This window comes from Phyllostomus discolor, chromosome 12 (assembly GCF_004126475.2).
Source record: "Phyllostomus discolor isolate MPI-MPIP mPhyDis1 chromosome 12, mPhyDis1.pri.v3, whole genome shotgun sequence".
Lineage (NCBI taxonomy): Eukaryota > Metazoa > Chordata > Mammalia > Chiroptera > Phyllostomidae > Phyllostomus > Phyllostomus discolor.
This window is the reverse complement of record NC_040914.2, coordinates 50,914,979-50,934,536: the sequence shown is the minus strand read 5'-3', so window position 1 is coordinate 50,934,536 and position 19,558 is coordinate 50,914,979. Positions and strand designations below refer to the sequence as shown.

General features: G+C 40.5%; 1 protein-coding gene across 6 annotated transcripts in view; it reads right to left on the bottom strand.

Moving 5' to 3' along the window:
* Positions 1–17,986, bottom strand: part of CHD9 (chromodomain helicase DNA binding protein 9) — a 113,266-nt gene extending 95,280 nt beyond the window's left edge. For 3 of the 6 annotated variants that reach the window (XM_036011811.1, XM_036011813.1, XM_028501724.2), the window contains exons 1-2: positions 17,845–17,986; positions 169–1,785 (exon numbers count right to left, since the gene is read on the bottom strand). In XM_036011811.1, coding sequence (XP_035867704.1) covers positions 169–1,623 — 1,455 coding nt within the window. In that variant the 5' untranslated portion in view covers positions 1,624–1,785; positions 17,845–17,986. Of the gene's footprint in view, positions 1–168; positions 1,786–17,603; positions 17,779–17,844 lie in introns of those variants that run through there. The other 3 variants (XM_036011814.1, XM_028501723.2, XM_036011812.1) reach the window with 2 other exon arrangements.
* Positions 17,987–19,558: the final 1,572 nt, after the last annotated feature.

The following is a 19,558-nucleotide window of genomic DNA, read 5'->3' as shown; positions in this document are numbered from 1 at the left end:
GCTTTGAGTACAAAATGAATCACTTTCAAAGACTATTTAAGCAACAGAAATCTACATCAAACCATGCATACTCATTTAATAGTACTGAGTTTGACCAATTTTATGTCTCATAATTTCAGTGAGCAAAAGCCCACCCTACCCAAAATTACCAAAATAAGAGCTACATACCTGTCGCTGTAAACATAGGCGATTTCTGTCATGTAAATGTTGATGATTAGAAAGTGATGAATGCCAACTCCGAGCCTGAGTATGAAACTGAGTTTGAGCCACATCAGAAGGCCTTGTTACAAGATGTGAAGTAAAGTGCCGATCAAGGTCATGATCTAAAACATGACTTGAATTATCTTGCCCAAATGTTGTCTCATCAAACTGGGGAAGGAGACCCTCTTGAAGGAGATCTTCTGGGTCAAGTCCTGTGAATGGCTCAGTTTGGGACTCCACTTGATGAAGTAAATTCTCTTCTAAAGATGAGAAGCCATTCGTTTCCACATGATCATTGAAGTGGCCCATTTGAGTTCCTGAGTCAACAGGATCCGGGAAGTTCATGTGCACAGGAGATAATTTTGAATTGCTGTAATTACCCTGAGGATGTGATGAATGCAACATTTGGAAATTACTTGAATTCAATGATGTATTGGGATTTAGCATATGCTGAGTAGATTCTTGCTTAATTCCCCTATGAGGTGAAAAGGAGTTACTTCCAGTAAAATCAGATAGAGTCTGATTTGTGTGATTGGGTGCAAGAACTGCAGAGGACTGAAGACTATTCGGTGATATATGATTACTAGAAAAGGAATAATGTGAAGAAAACTGTTGTGAATTACTGACAGAACAGGAAGTCATATTTGGAGAAGGTCCGTTAAAATTTCCTTCTTGCCGATTGTTACACTTGACAAAGTGTGCTGGAGGATTTGATGTTTGAGGAAACTGTTGCATCAAAAGAGACTGTTGTGAAGTAGATGCATTGGTAATCTGTGGTGGGTGGTTGACAGTGACTCTGTGTGGACCAGAAACATTAACATCCATGAAATTTTTGGACTGGCTAAGAGAATTTTGCCCTGGGTTAAGATTATTTCTGTTTTGCTGTGAGCGCAGTGAAGTACACTGTGTGTGTTGTTCATTGGCCTGAAATAAGGCAAAGTCATGGTGTGCCACAAAGCTTTTGTTTTGATGCATAGAGTGAGAATGTCCTTGTTGGTGAAAAGGAGACCCATTTTGATTTGTAATGCTAGAAGCTGTGTGATGGCCCCACATTGGACTGCCATCTGCTACATCTGGAAATAAACCATTGGGTTGGTTTTGGGGGTGGATGGGAGAACAATTAAACTGAGAGTGTGGAGATAACACATGTTCCGCTGGGCTACCAAAACACTGATTAACTTGATGAAATTTCATTGAATCAAATTGATTTATCTGTTCATAATCAGTCATTTTCTGATGTGTTGGAGTACCTTGAACATGGTTCAATGAGTCTATGTGCAAAGGTTCAAATTCTGCACCCAAGTTCAATTCATCGACTAGTGAAACAGGTCCCGGCTGTACAAATGCATCATCTGACAAACCCTCTAAAGTCTCACTAAAAAGATTGGCATCATCAAAAAAGTCCATCATTGGATCTGTCATCTTGAAAAACTCAGTAACAATCTGGACTGTTCACTCCAAATGAAGTATATTTAGCTTCTCTGTAGTAGATATCATAGGATCATTTCCAAAGGTCATCAACTAATCCAAAACAGGTCTATGTTCATTTCGCTCTAGACAATGACGTCATGAAGTGTCGGAATCCTAGAAAAATAAGAACAAAATCAATTGAAGTTTAATAATGAGTACTCATTAAAGTTCTATAAAGTTTATATATGATTTGCAAAACAAAATTTCAGTGCACAGCATTGCCTGGTAGCATAATTTATTGTAAATAGCTCATTAATATTTTCTACAATGAAAAAAATGCTGGTGCAGGGGACATGGCTATATGTGTTTAAAATAATTCACACTACTTTATTTTGAAGTTCATATACTACAACAGAATGTAAACTTAACTTGAGAATGGTATGTCAGGTTCATGCCACACCATGAAATGGCCGTGACTACCCAGCAGCTCTAGTATGTATAAAATATAAATGTATCATACTTCAGAGTTATGTCTTTTTAAGAAAGCTGACATGAGATCCTCTCAGATTAGCATTGTAATCTTTTGCTCTAGACCTCTTGAGCAGGTAAGTCTATCATTCCACAGGGCATGCAAAAATGATTCAAGAAGAAAAACTGCATGGGGTCATGATTAGCTGACCCCAAGGAAACCAGAGTTAGCCATCTAGCCCTGACCAGCATGGCTCAGTTGGTTGGGCACCATTCCACAAAGCATAAAGTTGTCAGTTTGATTCCCAGTTGGGGCACATGCCTGGGTTGCAGGTTCAGACCCCAGTCGGGGCATATGCAAGAGGCAACCAACTGATGTCTCTCTTACATTGATGTTTCTCTCCCTCTATTGCCCCGTCTCTAAAAATAAATAAATAATATCTTTTTAAAGTTAGCAATCTAATAAATTGGCAAAGAGACGAACACGTGGTATATTGGAATGTCCCTACATATTGCTACCATGGTCTTCTTGCTCACCCACCATGAAATATCAGCCTTCCTAACAGCCAACTAATTTAGACATCCACATAGCAAAACCAAACACCTTCCTGTCACTAGTTATATTCATGACACTGCCCCTAAATGCCCCCCTCACAACTGAATCATTTGGAGTGAACATGTGTTTATTATAGTTACTAAACAATGCAAATAAATGTGTAATGACAATCAAGTGAGGTAAAAACAAACAGAAGATCGAGTTAAGTAATAAACTAGTCTTATGATAGTCTCAAGAGAAAAAATAAGTACATTGATACATACACACATATACACTATGTGTCGGAAGGATCTAATAGGTTACTTGCTAATATAAAATGGCTAACCAATTTTGTTCCAGGCTGGTATCACTCCAAACATTTTTAACAAAGGCATTTAGGGTTTTGCTCCCCACTGTCTTGCATAGAAAACAACAAATGAAGGTTATTGCTCGTCTACCACATTAGTTTACTCAAAAAATAGCAAAGGCCTAAGACTCTTTTTCATAACTCCCTATTTTTGAGTCTATATTAGGAAGTATAAATTTCCTAAACAAAATGTCTGTTCACTATTTAAATGGAGAAATACTTTTGAAAAATTCTAAGAAGTAAAAACTATCAAAATCTATATTAATTTTACCTAGAAATGAATTTATTATCAATCACAATGGTATCAAAGAGCTTTAACAAATGTGATTTTAGAAAACATGAAATACACAAAAAAAGAAAAGAATTTTTCCAGAGTTTATAATTGTGAGACAAAGCAGATGGAGGCTATGCAGTCCGAGCTAAACAAAGTAGTAGCTTAAAAAAAAAAAAAAAAAAGGTGGGCTAAATCACTTCTCTGAAGCATACCTTTTTTTTTAAGGATTTTATGCATTTGCCCTGGCTGGTGTGGCTCAGTGGATTGAGCATGGGCTGTGAACCAAAGGGTCGCCAGTTCAATTCCCAGTCAGCGCACATGTCTGGGTTGCAGGCCAGGTCCCCAGTGGGGGCACGTGAGAGGCAACCACACATAATGTTTCTCTTCCTCTCTTTCTCCTTCCCTTCCCCTCTCTCTAAAAATAAATAAATAAATAATAATAATAATAAAAGATTTTATGCATTTATTTTAGAAAGAGGGGAAGGGAGGGAGAAAGAAAGAAAGAAACATCCATGTGTGGTTGCCTCTTGAGGGCCCCCTACTGAGGACCTGGCCCACAACCCAGGCATGTGCCCTGACTGGGAATCCAACTGACAACCCTTTAGTTAGCAGGCCCCCACTAAATCCACTGAGCCACACCAGCCAGGGCTGAAGCACATCTTTTATTCCTCTTCAGACTCCAGACTAGAGAACATCTATGTATATCTAAGAATTATTTAGGAAAGCAATGTCTGTTTTCATATAACAATGATTATCAAAAGGAAAATCAAAAGAAATACAATGGAAGTTATCAAATCTAATAGGCCAAATATAAGGAACATCAAATAATCGATATGACACGAAGAAAAAGTGTTGCCAATTAAACCATTACATTATACCACTTCAAATTTTTATTCCATAATTAATGAAATACCTTTTTGGAACATCTTTAGATGCAGAAAAAGCAGGACAAAATCAAACACCCTTCCTGATAAAACCACTCAATAAAAGAATAGAAAGGAACTTTCTCAGCATGATAAAGCCCATGTATGAACAACTTCCAGCTAACATCAAACTCAATGGTAAAAGAATGAAAGCTTTTTCCTCAAGATCAGGAAAAAGGCACTTTCACTAATTCATTCAGTATAGTACTAGAAGATCTAGCAGGAAAAAAAATAGGGAAAGCATCCAAATTTGAAAGGAAGAAGTACAACTCTCGCTATTAAAAGATAACAGATCTTTTAGAAAACTACAAACACACACACATAAACTGTTAGAGCTAATAAATAAATTCATCAAAATTACAGGATACAAATCTATGTGGAAAAATCAGCTGTACTTCTGTAAGAAAGCAATCAACATTCCAAAAAGGAAATTAAGAAAACAATTCACGAGCCCCGGCTGGCGTAGCTCAGTGGATTGAATGTGGCCTGTGAACCAAAGTGTCGCAGGTTCGATTCCCAGTCAGGGTACATGCCTGGGTTGCAGGCCATGGCCCCCAGCAACCACATTGATGTTTCTCTCTCTCTCTCTCTCTCTCTCTCTCTCTCTCTCTCAAACTAAATAAAATCTTTAAAAAAAAGAAAAAAGAAAACAATTCACTTACAATAGTATTAAAAGAATAACATATTTAGAAATAAATTTAATGAAGGACAAGTAAGGTATGGACACGTATGGCAACAAACACTGCTGAAAGGAATTATAGTACATCTAAATAAATGAAAGTCATTACATTCTGTGTACACGCGTTGGAAGACTTAATCCTGTTAGACAACAATAATATCAAAAGCTATCTACAGAGTCAGTGCAGTTCTAATCAAAACCGCAATGATGCTTTTGTAGAAATGAAAAAGCTCATCATAAAATACACATGCAATCTAAGTGACCAAACCTAACCCTTACAAACTCGTAGAAGAAAACACAGGGACAAATCTTTATGACTGGATTAGGCAATGGTTCCTTACACACAACACCAAAAGCATGGGGACGTAAGAAAAACATAAATTAGAATGCACAAAAATTAAAAAGTTGTACATCAAAGACACTATCAAGAGTGTGAAAAGACAACATGGGAAATGGGAGAAAAATATATGCAAATCATATTTGATAAAGGTTTAATATCCAGAATTTATAAAGAACTCCCACAATTTATTAGTATAAAGACAAACAACCCAATTTTAAAATGGACAAAAGACTTTAATACACATTTCTCCAAAGAAGATATAGAAAAATGGTCAAAAAACACATGAAACTCATTATCAGTTATTAGGGAAACACAACCAAAATCACAATGAGATGTCCACTTGTTACCTGATGGGGGTGCTATAAAAAATGAAAAATAACAAGCATTGGAGAGGATATTCAGAAACTGAAACCCTTACACACTACTGAAGAAACGTAAAATGGTACAGCCACTGTGGGAAAGTGATGATTCCTCAAAAAGTTAAACATAGAATTACCAGGTAACCCAGCAATTCTATGTCTAGGTATACACTATATACCCCCCAAAAATTAAAAACAGGGACCCAGATATTTATGTGAATGAACACACTCATTCACAATAGCCAATAGTTGAAAATAATCCAAGTGTTTATCAACAGATGAGTAAACCAAATCTGGTACATACATAAAATGGGTTATCTAACCCTAAAGAGGAGATGCAGTTCTGATGATACAAGCTACAATGCTACAACTTAGGATGAACCTGGAAGAAATTATGCTGAGTACAAGCACACAAAATGAAAAATACTGTACAATTTCTCTTGTATGATATATCTAGAATAGGCAAATTCATAGAGACAAAAAGATTAGAGTTTACTAGGGACTAGGAAGAGAAGATAGAAAGTTATATAATAAGTAGAGTTTGGGTGATGAAAAAATTTAGAAATTTTCAAAACAGAGAGTGGTGGTGATGATTGTATAACACTGTGAATGGAAATACCATTGAATTGTACACTTAATGGTTAAAATGACAAATTTTGTTACAACTTACCCCCCCCACACACACAGAAAGCCAGGTGTGCTCCTTCCCCAAGATTTTTGCTTTTTTCCTTCATTTCATTCAGTGCTTTCCTTAAAAGTAACTTTCTCAGCGAGGCCTTTTCTAAATTCATCCATTTTTCTCACATCTCCATTAATATGTACAGGAAGTCCTCTATGCTTACAACATCACTTCCCACCACCAGCCTTCCTTCATTTGACAAAGTACTGTCTTTGAGATTACACTTAAGCTCCAAAGCTCTACCATCTCCTGGAAGCCTGTACACACACACGCCCCTCAGACTGTTAAGCAATCGTTTTTGTATTCCACACTTTGACACCGTGTTATCATTCTTGGTCTACGTATCTGTTCTCCCTCCTGACTGCGATGAGTGCAGTGACGGATTCTTATTCATTGTTGTATCTCTAACATCTACTGGTATAATTTCTGGCACATACTAAGTACTCAAATGCTTCCAGGAACTAAAAAATGTCATAATATAAAACAAAACCAAACCTCTCGATCTTTAACAGTTACTCCAAAAGTTTAGATTCCAAAGCATTCTTAAGCAGTATTTCATTGTTGTTACTTTAAGAATGCCCCCACTGACCTGTACACTTTAAAACGTTAATAGTAAATTTTATGCTATATTTTCTCACACACATGCACACACACAAACACAGATACAGAAAGGCTCAGTGACACAACTTAAAGTTTAATTCCATCATCCTTCAGTCAAAGAACCCTGCTTCCATTGACAAATCACCCTACAAAGGGCCCTAAAAGCACAGCAGAGAAAAGTACAGGCTCTGAAAACAGACAGGGTAAGTTGGAATCCTGGCTTTATCACTTATTAACTATGTAATCTTACATAAATCACTTAATCATTTTGAAGCCCAGTTTCTTCACCAGTGAAATGGAGATTGTAACAGTACTGAGACTATACAACTACTGTACATAATCTATATCAAGCACTGTGTAAACACTGTTTGCAAATTGTGCTTCTTGCATTGCTAGGGAAGGAAGAGGGCTTTAGACCTCCCCATCCCCATTTCCTCCCCAATCAAAGATTCCACCTGGAATATTCTTATTTTACAAATTGAGCTTTCAAATAGGATTTTTAAAAAACAAAGGATTCCTTGGTTTTAAGAAATCAAAACTACTCATCTAGCAACCATCTAATGCTTTTATTAACACCTCCCTATGCAGATAAGCCATTTACTAAATTCAATTACTTACATATTGTTGGCATTCACACTTAACTTGTTACTTTGAATCTCACAGAAAGGAAAATCTTTAAAACACAGTGTCACCTCTATTCTTGGTAAAAAATGTTTGAGAACAATTAATTTTGGGCTGATATTGAAAGCGGATTACAAGTTTCCTAGTTGCTACTGAATCAGGTCAAGTTGTTTAATTGAAACAGTCCTAAACATAAATTACAGGCATAACTAAATTAAGTATAAATATCTGTTCTGAAGCAAAGTAAATTTCAATTAATATGAAAAACAGGAAATTGATCTAAATGTGAAAATTTCCATAGTTTGAAATACACTAAAAACTGAGACCAGCTTGATTATCACCATTTAACTTGAAGGGTTCTTGCAGTGTTTAGAAATATTGGGTTGGCCAAAAAGTCTACTTAGTTTTCTCCATAAAATGAAAGACACATTTTTCATTTTCACCAATAACTGTATTGATTTGGATTTTTTGAGTATGTAGGCTCTCCCACTTGGTAGAATGTTTATTGTTCTCAGTGTCTTGATTTGATCGCTATCAACTTCAGCTGGTTTACCTGACCGTGGGGCATTGTCCAGTGAGAAATCTCCAGCCCAAAACTTTGCAAACCACTTTTGACAGGTTCCATCAGTCACAGAGACTTCTGCATACACTGCACAAATCTTTTTTTGCATTTCAGTTGCATTTTTACTTTTCTTGAAATAATAAAGCATAATATGCCAAAAATGTTGTTTCTTTTCTTCCATCTTCAATATTAAAATGGATACACAAAGATTCACCAATCTTGCTAAGTTTTTTAACAATGTGTGCTAATGGAACAGTGGTCACAATACAATCTAACAAAATAGTTTCAAATGAAGTTAGATACAACTAAATGCTACTAAAGCCATTTTACAGGAAAAAAACTTTTGGACTAACCCAATACATCGGAAGTTCCTACATTATAGTTAGGTGCTTAATAAATGTAGCTTTCCCTCTCAGACTTACCTATTTTCTGACTTCCTAAGAGCCTGCAGTCATTCATTTAAGCCCTCACATCACTGCTCAGCTCCTCAGTCAGGTTCTTTTGCTAATCATCTCCAACCCTTTCCTCTCACTCAGCCTACCATACAGTATTTGCATCACCATTATAATTTTACCTCCCAGGCCTCAATCCAATTCAATTAACATTTTCTGAATGCTTGTAACATTTATTATATGCCTAGTACCTTAATCCAAGGTTAATGTTAACCTTGACCTTCAGTGTTGTCCTTGCTTTTGTTTAGAAATGTTTAAATTAATTTCCCCATGATTCTAGGCTATCTCTTTTTAGTTATTTTCCTTTTTCTCCTAAGGCCTTCAATCCTAACTTACCCATTCTTACCCAAGGACAATTTCGCCTCAGTCTTCCGAGGTTTTCCACTTGAAATTTCACCAATCATCTTTGCAGAATCCATGTATCTGTCCTTGCATCTATCCCTTTTTCTTCTAGCTTTTCATAGAAGAGGAGGCATGAATTTTCTTCAAAGATCAGTCTTTCACTTTTTAATACCATTCCATCTACCCTTTGAAAGGACTTAGACCCACACACATTCCATCTCTCTCAATCATCCCTTTGCAATTGCCTGCTTCCTTCCTACCTTTAGGCATCGGCAGACCTCCCCTACCTGAACAAAACTACAAACAAAATCATTTTATTTCTATCCTTCCAATCAATGACAAATATTGAAAATAAGTGATCCACTACCTCCATTTTCCAAATACTCACTTGTCTGTTAGCCTCTTGTACTTTAGTTTCTGACCCCATAAAATCACTGCAACCATACTTTTGAATATGACTAATGACCTTCTAGACAAATCTAAATGTTCTCGATCCATCTTTGACCACTAAGAAACACTTGCCATCACTAAGCAAAGCAGAAGCTAAACCCAAATACTATCTTGTGTATGAAGCCCCAAATTGTCTATGCATCCCCATCTATCATATACTATTTAGCCTTTGAGTGCTTAAAAGGAAAAGGCCACTGACTGACTCATCTCAGGTACCACCTACCACCCTGCTTGGCCCATAATATCATAAAGCTGTTTAAATGTTTTCTGAACTCAATTCAAATAACCCCTTGCCTTCCAGATATTCTTAGCTTCTACGACACTACACTATCTTGGACTTTCTTTCCTACAGCTTTCCTTGATGTTCTTATTTAAAATGGTTTAATAGATACCAGTTTCTATGCAGCAATTTCATTCCTATCAAATCAACTTATTTAGCATTTCAAATTCAGTCAAATATTGACGCATCTTCCTGAACATATTTTCTAAAATGTGATTTCATATTCAAGAACTTGACAAACCAATTCCATTTTCCTTCGAATACTATTAATTTACTCCTTTATTTTTTTCTTACTACTGGTATAAAATAAAGATACCAAGCCCAATTTCCCCACTACTTTAATGAGACCATGTAGCATCTCACTGCCCTCCTGGAATTCTCTGACCAAAAGCACCTATCTCCTTCAAGATGTCTTTGATGAAGTTACAGAAATGCATTTTTTTGTTCTTCCCAAAACATACCCTCTGAAATAGTGTACTATTCACTCTATTTTAAAAAACCAAACATTTTTAAGGATCAAGAAAATACAGTGTCTCTTATTTGACTATAACTTTGAGAATATAAAACTATGTTTTATTCTGATGTGCTGTAATCCAACACACACAAACAACATGGGTACTCATCTTTGGACTGAAAATCTTTGTCTTATCCATGTAGAAATATCTAGCTATCATCAAATTTTCCATTTTAAAAATTAAGAATCAGAGCATAGGCCCTGACCAGTGTGGCTCAGTTGGGTGGTCATCATCCCACAAGCTGAATGGTAACAACAGTTTGATTCTTAGTCAGGGCAAATGCCCGGGTTGCCAGTTAGGTCCTCCATCAGGGCAAGTTCAGTCCTCTGCTAGGGCATGTAGGAGAGGCAAAGGATGGATGTTTCTCTCACACCAATGCTTCTCTCCCTCTCTCTCTACCCCCTTTCTCCTGTCTCTAAAAATAAAAAAGGATAAGAGCACAAGATTTTTCAAATATAGTGGTATTTTAATCAAACCATGTAATTGAATGAATTACGTGAATGAGTTGAATTGAATGGAGGAACTGGCATTCTTATACACTGATAAAAGAAGTGTATATTGGAACAAATTTAGAGAACTATATGGTATTATTGCTGAAGTTGAACATATGCAAACCTTATGGCCAGCTTTTCCACCTGTATTAGTACACACTCCACAAGAATGTGTACACATGTGCACCAAAAAACAAGTACAGGAGCCCTGACTGGTGTGGCTCAGTGGACTGAGTGCCAGCCTGCAAACCAAAGGCTCACAGATTCAATTCCCAGTCAGGGCACATGCCTGGGTTTTAGGCCAGGTCCCCAGTAGGGGGTGCTCAAAAGGCAATCACATATTGATGTTTCCCTCCCTTTCTCCCTCTCTTCCCCTCTTTCTAAAGGAGTAAATTAATAAAATCTAAACAAACAAACAAAAACCCCAAGTACAGGAACGTTCACATTAGTATTATTCATAACAACTCAAAACTGAAAACATGTCCATCACACCTTAGAGTTAACAGCAATGAGAATGAATTAGTCCTGAGTGAAAAAACACATATTAGTATCACACATAATATAAAGAGCACATACATGATCCCATTTCCATAAAATTCGAAAACAGGAAAACTACTGTCTGGTTTTAGGAGGCAGCATAATGCTTACCTCTGGGAAGGCTGAAATAACATAATCACTGGAAAGGACGATGTGGAGGTCTTCTGGGGTGCCAATAATAACTACATTCTAGTTCTTGACCTGGGTGGTGGGGATTCAGAGATGTGTTTATTTTGTAATAAGTCAGACAGCTATATTCTTACAGTTTATGTTTCTGAATATTCATTATAACTTAAAATTTTAAAAACTAGAATAAAATAAAGCCTATGACTAAGTAAATATTTATAAATCACAGTTTAGAGTATATGTCACTCATGAAAATATTGGTAAAAAATATAGACTGGTGTCTGAAAGGACATAAGTAAACTCTGTATACTACTGATTTCAACATGTTTACCAAACAAAAGTACTAAGAGTAATTCTATATTAGGTATTCAGTGAATTCACTAAATTATGCATCCTCTGAAATAAAATATTTCCTAATACCAGATTTGTTTTAGGTAAAGTTGCACAGTTCCAGAAATAAAAGAAAAAAATTAATTGCCTTTTTAAAGACAAACACTGCAAAGATAACATAACTGGAAAATACACATATAGGAATAGACTAAGCCTTGGCTGGTGTGGCTCAGTGGACTGAGCACCAGACAGTGAAGCAAAGGGTCCTCCACTGGATTCCCAGCCTAGGGCACATGTCTGGGTTTTGGGCCAGATCCCCAGTAGGGGGCGCACAAGAGGCAACCACACATTGATGTTTCTCTCCCTTTCTTTCTCCCTCCCTTCCCCTCTCTCTAAAAAGAAATAAATAAAATCTTTAAAAAAACAAGAAATAAATTGAATTCTAGTCCATTCCTCCATAGGGGGAAAATTATTTTTAATTTTCTCAAACTGTGATAAAGTGCAAAACTTTAAAATAAGACAAACTTTATGCAAAATATGGCACCCAATCATTATCCCAACCGTTATTTCCTTCTCCTTATATAAAAGGAACTAATAAGATATATTAGCAGTTATCTTTCAGAATCATAGCCATTGATTTCCAATAGAATAAAATTTAATGTTTTATACTGCTGCTGCTTAGTCAGGTAAATTAAACTGAAATGACCACTAGACAAGAAAAATAATCTTTTCTTTTTTCTGATTTCAAACCATGCCCCTTTGTTACAATAACAATGTTTAAAAGTACTAGTTTAAAAAAAGTCTTTTAAGTATAATTAAAAGCCTTAACATTCAGTTAACTTCAGCTAATAATGCCAAATTATAACAAACATCTGTATCTGTAGTTAATAGATAAATAATAGCTACTAATGACCTGAGCTATAATTTTTACTCATAAGCATCAGAAATCTCATTAAAAATGATAAATTTAATATCTGGCTGCCTACAAGCTAATGACTACAAAGGGTGCTGCTTTTCTGAGAACATCAAAACTGTAAGACTTTTGTATTCTGCATTACCACCCAAACAATATGTAAACCCATCTACCACTACATTCAAGTTAATTTTATCTCAAACCTTCGTGTCTCATATAATCCATATTAATATGCACAAACTTTCAAAAACTGAAATGCAGTGTAAACAGATAACACCATTTCAGTTACCAATTCTTCTAACATAAATAGGAAACTTGCTTCTCCCTCTCAAAACGCACACAATGAGTAGTATGCCATAGAATGGTGTTACACACACAGAATGGTGTTATACTGAGGCACCTATCACTCAAATACAAGCAGTCCCCGCCTTCTGAAGCACTTGTCTGGGGATGGTGTTCAAAACTTGCTTTCTTGCCAAAAATTATTTCCCATTTTCTTCATCTCAGTAAATCACCCTCTGTCTAGTTCCTCAAGCGAGGAACCTGAAGGTCATTTTTGACACCTTTCCTTTAACATGCAATCCGTCATGAAATTGTCATTCCACTACCATTCCGATCTCTTCTTTCTCTCTATAGCAAATCAAATTACACTGACAGACACATATCCCTTTCCATCACCTGTACACATGCTACCCTAGTTCCAGCTAGCATCATGTCTTACTTCAACTGTAGTAGTACAATGTCTTTGCCTTCACTCTTGCTTTCTCCAAACCAAACTCCAAGTGATACTTTCAAAATTTAAATCGAAAGCATTACTCCTTTTGCTTCAAAACCTTCAATGACTGCAATGTCCTTCGTTAGTAAAACCCAAGTCTTTAACATGTCCTCCAGTGCCCTGTATAGTCCGTTCCTTGCCTATCTCATTTCATCTTCCATGCTTTTCCTCTATTATTAAGGTCTTGCCACACTGGTCTTCTTTCATTTCTTCCAATATAACAAGCACTGCTTGCCTTCATACATATTTTTGTCTCTTCCAGAAAGCTTTCCCTGTCTGGCAGCTTCTTCGTGGCCTTGACATAAATAGCACCACCTGACAAAGGCCTTTGCTTATCACAGTCTAAAATTCTGCCCATTTTTCTCTCTCACAACACCCTGTTATCTTTCTTTATTGAATTCATCACAAGTTGTAATTTTACATCTGTTTATTTACTTGTTCATTACCAATTTCCATTATTAGACTGTAGATTCTACACAGGCAGGGTTCACTTTAAAATGTTATATTACATATAATAAATTGACTAATAAACAAAGGAATCACCTAATAAACCGTTTAATGAATGAATGGATATGAATAACCTGTAGTCCAGAGAATGAATTATACCTGAAAGTAGCTTCCCCTTCTCTAGGTCTCCTATTATCACTTGTAACCTGCTTTAAGGGAGAGCAAAGAGTGTTCCTGCAAACTTTAAGGCAATACAATATAGGAATGTCATGAAGTTCTACATGCCAAATAAGTGAGACAAGTAATAATGCTATGATCTCACAGGAAGGAGAAATCCTTAAAGGTTACAATGATTAGAGATGATCTTCTTCACGAGATAAAATTTGACCTGAGTATTTCCAGACTGGTAAAATTCAGAGAGGTGGAATATAGGGGAGTGAAGTCCAAATAAGAAAGTAAACTGACACAAAGTATCATAACATAGCTATAAAACTGGTATGTGGTAACATGTATTTACAAAATAAGTAAAAAAGCCAAATCTATCAAGTAAGAAATCTATACTGTGTTAAGACATGTTAATCATGTCAAGACCACAACAGCTACAAAACATTTAAAAGGTTACAAAAAAAATCATTCCGTCTCCTCAGTTATCCATAAATCTCTCAGAACACCTATCTTGAGTTTTTCACGTTTTCAAACGTTTCCGACATCCTCTTCTAATTATTTTTTCACAATTCATATTCACTGTAAGCACGCATCAAGTTTTCATCCTTACCTGTTCTTTATTCTCTGTAGATACCTGATGAAATCTCCCCAGTGCATCTATTAATTTCAGTTTTCTTTATTTTTCCTTTATAGTATCTAAACTTCTCCAAGATTTCATCTTTTCCTTCTACTATTTACATGAGTGATTAACACATTTAACCCTTTAGAAAATCTAAAGTGTTCACACATATCAAAGTTTTTATTTTACGATTGATAGAAGCTTCGATAGATTTCCCTACTAAAGCTGTAGTGCTACTTCAGTTCCTGCCTCTTGAATGTCTACATTAAAATCTTCCCTTCAGTTGTAACTTGTTTTCATAGGTGAAGAAGTGCCAAGGTCTAGTTCAAGCCTTATGGAAAACATTCAGTTACATTAGATAAGGGGTTTGCATTTAAAAGTTTCTAGATACTTATAATTCCATTAATCTCATCTTGTCATGGGCTTTTTCCATTGACAACACTGTTTTCTATCTTTATCCATAACTGCCACTTGAGATTATGCTCTTAGAAATGGTCTTTTCAAGCTAGGCCAACTATGTATCTACACCACTATTTGTTTCAAAACCTCTGCCTTTTCTTACACTTCAATCCAGATACAATTTTTTTTTTTTTGGTATTTCAGAGGCTATTATTTCATGGAATACTGAGAAACAATGAATTGCAAAACTGGAAAAAAACTAAGGTTCACAGAGGTTAAGAAACCTGACTACAGCTACAGTGCAGGAGTGGGGGGCAGGAGAATCTCCCTAGGAAATGCCACCCCGGCATGCACATTATTTAGAACTGAAAACAAATATAACAAATTCAGATACAGTTTTTTACCTCCCCCCTTTCCTTCTTTAAGAGGTTCGGATTTAAAAAAAAAACAAACCCTCAGGAAGGGAACCTTAGCATAAACCCTTCGCATATTCACTTTAGCACATATGAATTAAGTATGGGTAGAGGAAAGATCCCTGCAAAAATCTGATCGTTAGATTCCTCTCTGTCCCATTGTTTGAGTTGCCTAGAAAAAGAATGTGTTTGCCACTTTCTGGGCTACCTGTGAATTGCCCATTTCCCCTTTGAAATCCCAGATGCTTCCTCCCCCTTCTGCCTTGTCCAAAATTATATTTGCCTCACTGTCTTTGGAAATTTTCATGATTATGTGACTTCCCCATGTGATATTAGAACCTGACTTTCTTATGTTAATCTGCTGTATCCTGTTTGAATTATTTGGGTGGCCGCAAGAACTAAAGGGGTAAGGAGAAAGTTGCCCCAGCCCCCCAAAAGCACCCTTTCCAAGAAGGCTTTCAGCAGGGGTGTCCAACTCATTGGTGTCTCTGGGCCACACCAGAAGAACAGTTGTTTTGGGCCATACATTAAATACATTGTGACGCGTAATCACACAAAAATGTCTCGTGTTTTAAGTAAATTTGCAATTTTGTGTTGGGCCGGGGGTTAGACACTCTTGCTTTCCTGGTTGCACCAGCAGTGTTTTTTTTTCTAATGCTATTTCCTATGTCCTTAGGACATCATCATCTTCTAGTTAATCAATAACAAGGTTTTTGTTTTTTCCCTGGACAATAGCCACTCTCCTAAAAACTTTCCAAGAATGACGAAGATACTAGAACCAAATCTGGGAGCAACTTTTTGTTCCCAAAGCATTACATGACTGTATTCCATGATCTGTAATTCATACGAAACTTCCCAAGGTCTAAGACCAATACTTTGTAACACACAATAGAAATTTAATGGGAGGTATCAAAGCAATAGGAGCAGAAACAGAAAAGCCTTGAAAGATAAACAAAGGCTAAACCTGCTTGGACAAATAGACAGTTTTCACTTAAAAATGCTCATCAGTTATCTGTCATATGCTCTTGCTGCCTGCCATTAGGAAAAAGTCACATTTAGCTCCAAGTTCTGTAAATCCAACAGAAAATAAGACACACTATGTTCATCCTTCTGCACACGAACACCACACAACCCCCCTCCCCAATGTGGAAAGTTCACCTTGCACGCATGCCTGTGTTTGTAGAACTAGTGGTTCTCCAAAAAAGTCCTCGTACAGTCGTGCAGAGTTGAGTGGAGTAACATTAAAACAAGACAAACCCTCTTTTCAGTCTGAGACCGTGGCTGGTCAAACAGAACTGGAGATGTGAGTTCAGAAAAAGGTGAACGGTGGCATGCAAAACCGAAAAACTAAATTGTCATCGTGGTTTTGCTAACGACGATAAACTTTATTTAATGCGGGGGAATTCTGAGGTAGTTACGAGTAGTTCACATAAATGAAAGTCACATTAGTGTCAAATCCCAGGCTCAGAGTTTGTTTGTTTGTTTGTTTTTAAAGTTCTTGTCTACTTTGTTCTGAAAAGTTTTATTTTTCTTAAAGGGGGAAAAAAAAAAAGCAAAACCAAACCAAAAAAAAAAAAAAAAAAAAGGAACAAACACAAAGCACTGAGCTGGCGACTGCGACAGGCCAATGAGACACCCAGGCTTTCCGGGTCGCTGGCCTGGGGATGGATGTCCGCGAAGAGAGCCCTGGAACCACCCATCACGTCCCGCTCCCGGAGGCCGAGAGCGCGGCGGCGGCAGCAGCGGCGGGGTCCGGGGTCCGGGGTCCGGCCCGGCTGCAGACGTGGGGAGGCCCGCAGGGCGAAGGATCGCCGGGGCAGGCAGCGAGGTCGTCACCCCGGACGCCGGGCCTGGGAAAGCGCCGGGGGCGTCCCCGGGCTCCAGGGCACCCGGCGCTCGCCCGGGACGCCCTGTCATGAGTCACGGAGGCGAGAAAGCAGGCGGGCGGGGGGAAGAGCGCCTGCAGGATGGAGGGAAGCCCGGCTTTCCGGAGAGACGCGGGCAGACGGGAGGCCCCGACCTCACGCGGGGCGGGGAAGGGGAACCCTGCCCACCCTCTGTCCTCACCTCCTCCCGACGCAACAGGCGCGGCGGCCGGGTCCCGACCCCAGGGGCTGCGGGCTGCGGGGCGGGGGCAGCAGCCCGCAGCCATGACAGGCGCGGGGCGGGCCGCGGGCTGGCTGGGCCGCACGTGCGGGCATCGCCCCCTCCTCGGCCTCCCGGCGCGCCCTCCCGTCCCCGGGCGCGGGCCCCTCCGGTCCGGCCGCGCGGCCCGGCCTGCCCCGACCCTCCACCCCCCACCCCGACCGAGCGACGGCGGCACGTACTCACCGCCGCCCGCCGGCTGTCGGGCTTCGCCATGACTGAGGCGCCCCCGCCGCCCCCCGCCTCGACCGAGACTGACACGCGCGGCTGGCCGGGCGGGGGCGGCCTCCCGCGACCACCCGGCTGACAGAACCCGCCCCCGCCTCTCCCCACCAGTTGAGCAGCGCCCGCTGCCCCGCGGTACCCCCGGACTTCCTCCCCTCGCCTGGGGCGGCGGGTGGCAGCGACCGGCGGCGGTGGCACTTACCGGCGGCGCGGCCAGGCCCCCCTGTCAGCGCGGGGCCGGGAGGGAGAGGAGGGAGGAGTGAAGGGGCACCGCCTCCCCCGCGCCGCCACGCACCCTCCTGATTGGCCCAGTGCACTCCCCCGGCGACCCCACCAGCCTCCGCGAACGGCACTTCGGCTGCACCGGCGCCTCATTTGCATATTTGTGCCCTTGCCTCTGATTGGCCGGCACCCCGAGGGGCGGCCTTGACCGCTGCAGCTCCCGCCTGCGTTCTGGTCGAGTCGGGCGACTGGGGAGGGAGGATCCTCTTCGCCGCTCCCCACCCATCACGACCTGGCCCGACACGAGGCGGAGGGTGGCGAGAGGCGGGGTCGCCGCCCAGCTCCAACATGGCCCCGCCGCTCCGCGGACCCAATCGCCGGAGCGGTTACTCCGGGAACCCCGGCGGCCTCGGGGCGGGGAAATGTAGGGGCCGGGCGCCCTCTGGCCGGAGTTCGGGGCAGTGCAGCAGCCTGGCTCCCCTCGCCGCCCCGCCGTGGCCGCCACGTCAGGCCGCGCCCTCGCGGCGGCCTCTCCCCAGCCCGTGGCCCCGCCGCCACGTCAGGCCCGGCGGGCACGCCCCGGCCCGAGCTGGCCCGCGGCGGGATGGGCACCAATCTCGAGGTCATTCACGTGCTGGGCATCATCATCCCGCGAGCCCGTGTCTGCCGAGGAACCACGAGGGGGTTCACAGCCTCCCTTTTCAAACAGCCGTAGATTCGACCCCACGTTGTCCTATCGCTCGGGGACCTTCGTGACTCGCCCGTGCTGTGAAATCGAGAGTGGGGACACTGCTGCCACGGTGATGCGGGTATTCAGTGTAGGCGCCCAGCACCTGCCGGGCACAGTTACCAGGCTACTGGGGAGACCCAGCCCCCAAGTCCTGACCTAGAGACCGCTGGCAGTTCAAGTGCTGGAGACCGGGGGCCGAAACCTCGTCCTTCCCATGTTCTAAATTGCACAGCTATGAAGGCAGAGAAAGGACCAACGAAAAGAGACAAAACGAGGAAGAGGGCGATTCTGGTCTGGGAGCAGGGGGCATACTGGAAAACCACTGTCCTCTGAAGGCGTGGGGACACCTGGCCTCCCTCTCCCTCCGTCACTACTAATCAACTGGGTGACCTACATTAAATCCTAGCGTGTGCCAAAGCCTCGGTTTTTCCCTTCTGTAAAATGAAGAGACAGGACACATTTTCTAAAAAGCCTTCCAGCTCTAAAATTTTATGGGTCTGTCCTTCAGACCCTCAGCTGGCTTTAGGACTTAATTAAAACTTGAAAATCCACATAAGCATGAGAGACAGAAACAAGAAAAAGACAATAACGAAATGTTGGAACCTCAATCAGCCTACCTTAAGTTTGACTGAAACTTGACCGTGTCAAACCTTCGCATGGCTGATATTTAACATTCACCTGTACTCTCGACAGAAATCTCCTGAATGTTGTTCTACCGGAAGAAGCCTAGGGCAGTGTTCCTGTGCTGGGTGATGCCTGGCCAGAACGGAACGGGAGTCAGTTGCCGAGTAATTTCATTTTTTCTGTTCCCCACCAGAGTAGATGGCACAGCTCTTAACAGAGATAGAGAAAGGGCTAGGATGAAACCCAGCAGAGAGAGAAGTTACAATTGCAGCTTTGATCCTCCCCAAGAATACTTAGTAACAACCACACACTAGGGTAAGAATGTACAGAAATAACCCCC